The sequence below is a fragment of the Ranitomeya variabilis genome, chromosome 4, assembly GCF_051348905.1.
Source record: "Ranitomeya variabilis isolate aRanVar5 chromosome 4, aRanVar5.hap1, whole genome shotgun sequence".
Classification (NCBI taxonomy): domain Eukaryota; kingdom Metazoa; phylum Chordata; class Amphibia; order Anura; family Dendrobatidae; genus Ranitomeya; species Ranitomeya variabilis.
This window is the reverse complement of record NC_135235.1, coordinates 93414581-93423447: the sequence shown is the minus strand read 5'-3', so window position 1 is coordinate 93423447 and position 8867 is coordinate 93414581. Positions and strand designations below refer to the sequence as shown.

Below are 8867 nucleotides of genomic sequence, written 5' to 3'. Positions count from 1 at the left end.
CTGTTTCCTAGCTAAAAGTCCATTTACACTGGAATAATACATTAAACAAACTTTTCTATGAACATTTGTTCACTGTATCTTTGCATTTTAAACAGTCTTTGATATTTAAACAAGTTGATGATCGCCCAATGAATTAGCAAATCCCTCATTCAGCAGGTAAAATGATCTTTTGATCTGCACAAAAGAACATCGTTCTCTGCAGCACATCATCCTGTATAAACCAGACTCGTGCTGCCGAAAACAATGACTTTGCCTTTGCACCCAGAATGATATATGATTGAATAAATTCACATTATATAGGTCAAGCTAGTTTTTTAAAAAATGAACAAAACTTTAATTATTTCTTGTTCTCTCATTATTCCAAGTTTCAGATAGTACTTGAGATCAACATAAATGTATAGAATTCAAACACCAAATACAAATTTCGTTTTTTACTTCCAATTTATACATTTATTCTTTGAATTGGAGATCCAAAGGGATTTAGGATAGGATTATTCTTTCTTTTTCTATTACTCTTTCTTTTTCTAGAAGTAAAAATATAATAAAAATGAAAATGTCACATAGCAATACAAACATTAGTATAGAGCAAATATAAAACATGTATAGAGACATAAAACAGTAGGGCAGAAAGTGTAAAACTATTATGAGAAGCAAAGACAGTATGTAAATAATTACAATAATTAGAGTTGGGATAATTTACTCAATTTAATTCTACTTTAAATTTACAAAAATTTGTACCAGAAGGCGGATTTTGTGTAATTTGCTCCATTCAAACTTAGCAATATGGCAGCTGGCTGACTGGCTGCCATTTTGGTGAACCATAGAAGGCCAAGAAAAGGTAAAAAAAAAAGAAAGAATATTCCTCTAATTTTTAACCCCTGTGGATACTTCTCCCCTATAGGTCCTAGGCAACTTTTCCCATCATAGAGAAACTTTAGACATCATTCTTCACACTAAGCCGGGACATCTAGATGCGACTAATCCTGAGACGACCCTCCATGTGTCAGAAGTCCCAGCCTAAAGTACAAGTATATAAAATCGCATGTCAACCTAGTCAAGGCCAGAAGTCTCAGCCTATGATGAAGATGTCCAGGGTTTGTTTTACTGCAGCGGTAACAAAAGTCGAGGAGGACTGTCTGAGGTACTGTGAGCAGTAGAAATAAGCAATTAGGTGAGTATTAGTTAGTTCTCTTTTTTTGCTTTTCAAGATCTTACAATTATGCCATGCAGTCTTTCCAGACCTCAGATCATAATATGGGACATTCAATTCATTGAGGTAAAATAACTTCTCAAAGACTTTGAAGCTCAACTAATTATGATCACACTGGCAATTTAATTCTCTTGAATACAACATCAGATCGCAGATATAAAGGTGTCATTTTATTCCGCTTCCTATGACCTTAATGCCATATAGATGGCTTAGGAAGGTTGATACTACAGACAGATTCTCTTTAAGGGTATGTAAAATTCAAACTTTGAAAATTGGTCATAAATGTGAAAAGTGTCTAGGAAGAACGTAAAGGGGTATTCTCACCTCCACCTCCAAGATCCTATCCCAATAAGTAGCGGATGTAATAATAATATTAGCAAATACCTCTTTCCTCATGTGCAGGCATTGCAGGACCTTAGGTATCCATGGTTAAGACCACTGATATAGTGATATTTAGCTAGTTGCTTGTGGTCATAACCATGGATACCTAAGGTACTGCAATGCCTGCATGAGGAAAGTGACACAGTGAATCAGAAAAACTATACTACATTTCTAATTAGAGGTATTTGCTAATATTATTATTACACCTACTACATATTGGGATTGGGTTTTGGAGATGGGAATACCTCTTTAAGATACTTTAATTTATATAATACAATATATTTCCACCACTTACATCAAGAATAATCCCTTTTGCAATTGAGTCAGGTTTTCTGTGCTGGTACACACAGTCACTGTCGCAGACACCACTGCAGCACTTCAATGTCCAAGGACAGTCAAAGTTATTTTCACATGGGCTTCCTGTGGAGAAGAAACAACATGGAACACATACACTACAAGCAAAAATGTTTCTGTTTTTCCATTATCTTTTTTCTAGAAAAGAGAATTACTGTTCTCCGTAATTATACATGTGTAATGAGGTGGCGGGGCCCCTCAATTGCTTCCTCTCTCCTATGCACCGAGCCCATGCGGTACCCCCATGGTTGCCTCATGTTTTACATTGCTATGATGTGTAATGTGTAATGTATAATGTGCTGTGTATGCTATGTAACTGCATTTGTACATAGTTTGTTTAGCGACAGAAGGAATTAAATAAGGGGGCCGTCCAACAGGCTTACAGGAGAGGGACTTCCTGTCCCTATAGCAGAGCCTGGGCAGGCTTGCCTGAGGCAAGATGCTTTTCCCTGCCAGGAGCAGAGGGCGCCCCAGTCAGGGGGGACATCGGTTTCCACAGACTGTTGGACAGTGTGGATAAGTCCTGGTGTTGTAGGACCGACTCCAGAAGGACTTTTGTAGTTCCCAGCCTGGATGGGAGCTGTTGTGATGGTGCCGTCTCATGCAGGGACAGAGCTGAAAGCATTGTGTTGTTTACAGTAAAGCTTTCCCGTTGGAACAGAACTGTGGCATGTGATGTTTTCCTGAATGCTGATCTCCAGCGGCTGAAATGAGCATGTGATGAAGGTAAATGACTGTACCGCAGGACTGGGACTTCACTTGTCTGTTTGTATGCAAGGGGCCGGGGTGCTCACTAACTCTGTCTTAGTAAACTAGGCCATGACTACCACCCCGTGCCAACTTGTTACACATGTAAGGGTGTAATATGGACGGTTATACACCTTTCCCACTGAAAATAAAGGTTTTATTGTGCATTGAACCTTATAGGCTCTAAGGTGTGCAATTAATGTAATGTAATGTAAAGAATGTATAATTTTCTTATGTGGAATATATAGTGTAAGATAGAGGTATAGATAGAGCATTAGATATACAGTAGATAAGGAATGGGAAGTGCAGTAATGGGCACTATAGAATCAGGAATTAGTTCATTATGGTCAAAATCTAACATTTTGGCCAACTGTTATCTTATGTGAAAGAGGGTCCTTAGTACTCAGAATCCAATATAATCACTGACAAACATTGGTTTTAGAAAACACAAATTAGTTTGGACCAACCATTGTTTGATCAACATCTGGAAGAAGAATACAACACAGCATAACATTTCTAATATATTAACATGAAACAGAGATTATTGGCATTGGAGTTCGATCTTGCATTTTTCCGTGTGAAAGTGATAAAAAATTAGGGTGCAAAGCCTCATATTCTACCTTACAAAAATGATAGGAACAGCAACAGACCCCTGCCTTGGGCAGTAAAGTTGACTACTTTCCTGTCTATCTAATAACTTTTTTACCTGAAATAATTTCCCTGTGAGCTCCATCAGTCATCATCCCTGGTTCACCGCAGGGTCCAAGTCTCTCTCATTATGCCCTCAATAGTATAGAAATTGGGAAAAGGCAGTGGGAAATGCAGTGCACAGAGTCCGAAGATTTGTATGTATTTTCCTTTAGTCACTGTTTATCTTTTTATTATCAGACAATCATAAAAGTTAAATTTTTTTGATTTTTGGTTACTCACTAAAAACTGGTGGGAGACATTCAGTCGCACATCTCGCCTTACAGCATTTTAGGCTTCCTTCGCAGTTGAAGTCATTGTCACAAGCTTGTGTTGTACAGCTTTCTTTATCTTTACACAGAGAAGAGCAGGGTGTAGATGTAGAGGAGATGAGATCTTCTTCCACTACTTCAGGACATCTGCCTGGTTTTCCTATATTTTCTGCACCTTGAGAGAAAGAGTTCAAGAATTATATAGAAGCTGAATAAAGCAAGTGATTCTCCACATAGAAACATTCTTATAAAATCTTTGAATGCAGCAAAGCTTTACTTACTAGAAGGTAAACAATGAATCTGCTGCAATAAGTTTTCCTGGGATAAGTGAATCTGATCAAATTCAAATTCGGCAAATTTGCTCAATTTCAGCCAGGAAACTAAATAAACTTTGAGGTATATATAAAAGCTATCACCTGCGCTAAAAAAGTGCATTGGTAAATGAAATAAATGCAAGTGGACACAGGGAAAATAGTTGCTCGCACCGGGAGGAGAGGCAAAGGTATGCAAATCCAATAGTCAGGGAGCACTACAGCCGGAAAAGTGGTTTGCACACATGCACTTACTGCATTAGTCTGTAGTGACGCCGTAGCGTAGCCAGGTCTTCTCCCAGGAGGTGTCCAGTATTCGGTCCCGCAGTACAGTGGAGCAGGGAGGTAGGGTGAGGGCTTTTGCCCGCTAGGTTCCTCCTCGCTGGTCACAGGGAGTTAGACTAAACCGCCCTGACGAAGAAGGAACTTATCCTTCGAAACGTGTTGGATTGCCTTGTCCCCGCACACGCCCGTCCTTACACTTGTGTGATGTCACATTCTAGCCACGCCCCTTTCACACTCCGCCACCGCTTCGGCGTCGCTTCTGGCCGGGGCTACGCTACAGCGTCACTACAGACTAAGGCCGCCGTCACACATGCGAGTTTTACGGACGTAAGAGCGCAGAAACTACGTGCGTAAAACTCGCATAACATACGGCACAATGATTCTCAATGGGTCTAGTCCTATCAGCCGTATATTACGGATCAGTATTATACGGCTTTCTACGGCCGTACAAAATCGCAGCATGCTGCGTTTGTCAGCGTATTGCGCAAAAAAAATCGCCAATGAAAGTCTATGGGGGCGAGAAAAATACGGATTCCACACAGACCAGCAGTGTGACTTGCGAGAAATACACAGCGGTGTTAGTGAAAAGTCGGTAATTCAATTGCCGGCTTTTCATTTCTCCTGCCTAAACCCGACAGGATATGAGACATGGTTTACATACAGTAAACCATCTCATATCCCCTTTTTTTTGCATATTCCACACTACTAATGTTAGTAGTGTGTATGTGCAAAATTTCAGCGCTGTAGCTGCTCAAATAAAGGGTTAAATGGCGGAAAAAATTGGCGTGGGCTCCCGCGCAATTTTCTCCGCCAGAGTGGTAAAGCCAGTGACTGACGGCAGATATTAATAGCCAGGAGAGGGTCCATGGTTATTGCCCCCCCCCCCCGTGGCTAAAAACATCTGCCCCCAGCCACCCCAGAAAAGGCACATCTGGAAGATGCGCCTATTCTGGCACTTGGCCACTCTCTTCCCACTCCCGTGTAGCGGTGGGATATGGGGTAATGAAGGGTTAATGCCACCTTGCTATTGTAAGGTGACATTAAGCCAGATTAATAATGGAGAGGCGTCAATTATGACACCTATCCATTATTAATCCAATTGTTTGAAAGGGTTAAAAAACACACACACACACATGATTTAAAAGTATTTTAATGAAATAAACACAGCGGTTGTTTTAATATTTTATTGCTCTCTCAATCCATTTGCAGACCCTCGCTTGGCAAAACAATAAATGCACAAGATACATACCCTCAGTTGAACCGTCACGTCCCACGAGGTAATCCATCTGAAGGGGTTAAAATAATTTACAAGTAGGAGCCCTGCAAATGCAGCTGTGCTCGTGCTTGTAATTCCCCGGCGAATGAATGAAATGTAGGTCATTGACCTACATTTCCTTCAGTCGCGGTGATGCGCCCCTGCTGGATGTTCTCATGAACTGCAGCCTGGGAACTTTTTCCCACGCTCCAGGTCATATGAAGGTGGCATTAACCCTTCATTACCCCATATCCCACCGCTACAGGGAGTGGGAAGAGTGGCCAAGTGCCAGAATAGGCGCATCTTCCAGATGTGCCTTTTCTGGGGTGGCTGGGGGCAGATGTTTTTAGCCACGGGGGGGCCAATAACCATGGACCCTCTCCTGGCTATTAATATCTGCCCTCAGTCACTGGCTTTACCACTCTGGCGGAGAAAATTGCGCGGGAGCCCACGCCAATTTTTTCCGCCATTTAACCCTTTATTTTAGCAGCTACAGCGCTGAAATTTTGCACATCCACACTACTAACATTAGTAGTGTGGAATATGCAAAAAAAAAAAAAAGGGGATATGAGATGGTTTACTGTATGTAAACCATGTCTCATATCCTGTCGGGTTTGGGAAGGAGAAATGAAAAGCCGGCAATTGAATTACCGGCTTTTCACAGATATCGCACTGAAGTAAATATAAATACAGACTAATATATATATATATATATATATATATATATATATATATATATATATATATATATATATATATATATATATATATGTATGTGTCTCAATGACATATATATATATATATATATATATATATATATATATATATATATATATATATATACTGTATATATGTTTTCCCGAACATTTGAGCACATAAATCCATTAGATGCCGGTTTTGCAGTTCTCCGGTAAGCACCTGTATCTTCTTGTTTATCTTCTGTCTTCTACCTTCTTTTGAGTGTCTACCACCGCCAATCCTTCTCTAGGCCCCGCGCCGTGTATATTGGGAGTGACACATATTATTAATGTATATCTTGTTGTCCATGGTCACATAGGGCAATACAAACAATATATAGTGCCTTGAAAAAGTATTCATACCATGTGAACTTTTACACTTTTTTACTTTTTAAAATCTATTTTATTGGGATTTTATTAGTGATGAGCGAATATTCTCGGTACTGGAGATTTCTCGAGCATGCTCGGGGGTCCTCTGAGTATTTTTTAGTGCTCGGAGATTTCGTTTTCATCGTCGCAGCTGAATGATTTACATCTGTTAGCCAGCATAAGTACATGTGGGGGTTGCCTGGTTGCTAGGGAATCCCCACATGTAATCAAGCTGGCTAACAGATGTAAATCATTTAGCTGCGGCAATGAAAACAAAATCTGAGCACTAAAAAATATTTGGAGGACCCCCGAGCGTGCTCGAGAAATCTCGAGTAACGAGCATATTCGTCATCACTAGATTTTATATGATAAGACAACACAAAGTAGAAAGTGTCTGTGCAGTGTAAAGGAAATGGCACATGGTTTTCTAAATATTTAAAAAATATAAATCTGAGTATAGTGACTTGCATTGCATTTAGCCCCCCCCCCCCCCCCCCCCTGTATTATGCATATCCCTAAATAAAATCTTGAGTGACCAATTGCCTCCAGAAGTCAATTAAATTAAATTGCCAGGTACTGCACCATAGCTCTTTTTTTTTTTTAAGCTGTTCTGCAGTACCCGGTAGCGACTACTACACTTTGAATGGAGCTGCGTTCAGTAGCTCCCATCAAAGTGTTTAAATCCGGTCACCATCGAAGCAAAAAGCAGCTGATAGGTTGGGGCACCCACACTGTTCTGCTATTGATTACCTGTCCTGTAGATAGATTGTCAAATCCCTATTCCTGGACATCCCATTTAAGCTTTACCTAAATTATCAATGCCACACAATATATTTCCATAAAGGATTTGCATGCAGCGTTCTAGGAACACTCACCCCCACTTGCTTCTTCCAGTTCTTGAGAGATGGCCGAGGAAAGTATCCCCCACAAAACTAGGACAACGAACATGATAGATCTGTCCATAACAGCAGATGAGTAAGTGATGATTACAGGACAGAAATGACTCCGATATGGAGTTCCGATGTTTAAATTATTGTGAAATGTCCCCGGGGATTGGTTCCCCAGAAAAGATTACATCAGTATCACTGTATATTGTGAGGAGGTAACCTGATAAGTCTCCTACACTTACATCTCCAGGCGACTTACATAAAAGGTAATTGGATGATGTCCTGTTACTTTTCCTTGACTAAGAGCAAGGATTTCATGAGAAAATAATAATGTCTCTGTTGTTCACACAAAAAAAAGTGGAAACATAGAAGACTCCGGATGTAGAATGAATTACAGCAAATAGATTACATTACATCTCACGCCAGAGGCGTAGCTAGGGTTTTGGTCCAGGGGGGGCGAAGCTTCTGAGTGGGCCCCTAACCAGGTAACCATCATTACAATTCAGTGATGCGCCCTAAGGCCGGAGACACACTGGTGCGAGATACGGACGAGTCTCGCTGGTTAAAAGCAAGCTGTGGCACCTGCACTCCGGAGCGGAGCGTGCGGCTCCATAGCAATACATGGAGCTGCACGAGTGCCGGTGCCACAGCTTGCTTTTAACCAGCGAGACTCGTCCGTATCTCGCACCAGTGTGTCTCCGGCCTAATAGTGGAGGAGAACCTCAGCAGATGACCGCGCTGTTACTGAAGATAATCTCTATATAAAGACCAACACTGATATTACCGCCATATGGTCAGGGGTAGATACCAGTCCTACAGAACATATAACAGATCACTGCACAGTTACAGATAATGACTTACCTCTGACGTTCTTTCTGATAGAATTGTTCATTTTTCCCGTCTTTTCCATCTGGCCCAGACCGACATGACAACTTCTTCCAGCTACAACTCATCTGCAGAGAATACAACAAAGACACGTTTCACTTCTCACATTCCAGCACCATCACCATCTATCCCCAACCTGCACAAACTCCTCATCCTGCTGATACCCCAATACTGAGCCACTGCTGCCGTATGTGTCCCTATTACTGCCACTGATACCCGAATACTGAGCCGCTGCTGCCGTACGTGTCCCTATTACTGCACCTGATACCCCAATACTGAGCCGCTGCTGCCGTATGTGTCCCTATTACTGCCCCTGATACCCGAATACTGAGCCGCTGCTGCCGTACGTGTCCCTATTACTGACCCTGATACCCCAATACTGAGCCGCTGCTGCCGTACGTGTCCCTATTACTGACCCTGATACCCCAATACTGAGCCGCTGCTGCCGTATGTGTCCCTATTACTGCACCTGCTGTGTGGTTCTCTG

General features: G+C 41.4%; 1 protein-coding gene across 1 annotated transcript; it reads right to left on the bottom strand.

Annotated features, from left to right (window-relative positions):
• Positions 1–497: 497 nt before the first annotated feature.
• On the bottom strand, positions 498–7635 carry LOC143769894 (uncharacterized). The gene is made up of 4 exons (XM_077258928.1): positions 7484–7635; positions 3623–3826; positions 1887–2011; positions 498–524 (listed from the first exon to the last, which is right to left on the bottom strand). The coding sequence occupies exons 1-4, from the start codon at positions 7569–7571 to the stop codon at positions 510–512; spliced, it is 432 nt and encodes a 143-aa protein (XP_077115043.1). The 5' UTR covers positions 7572–7635; the 3' UTR covers positions 498–509.
• Between the last annotated feature and the right edge of the window lie 1232 nt (positions 7636–8867).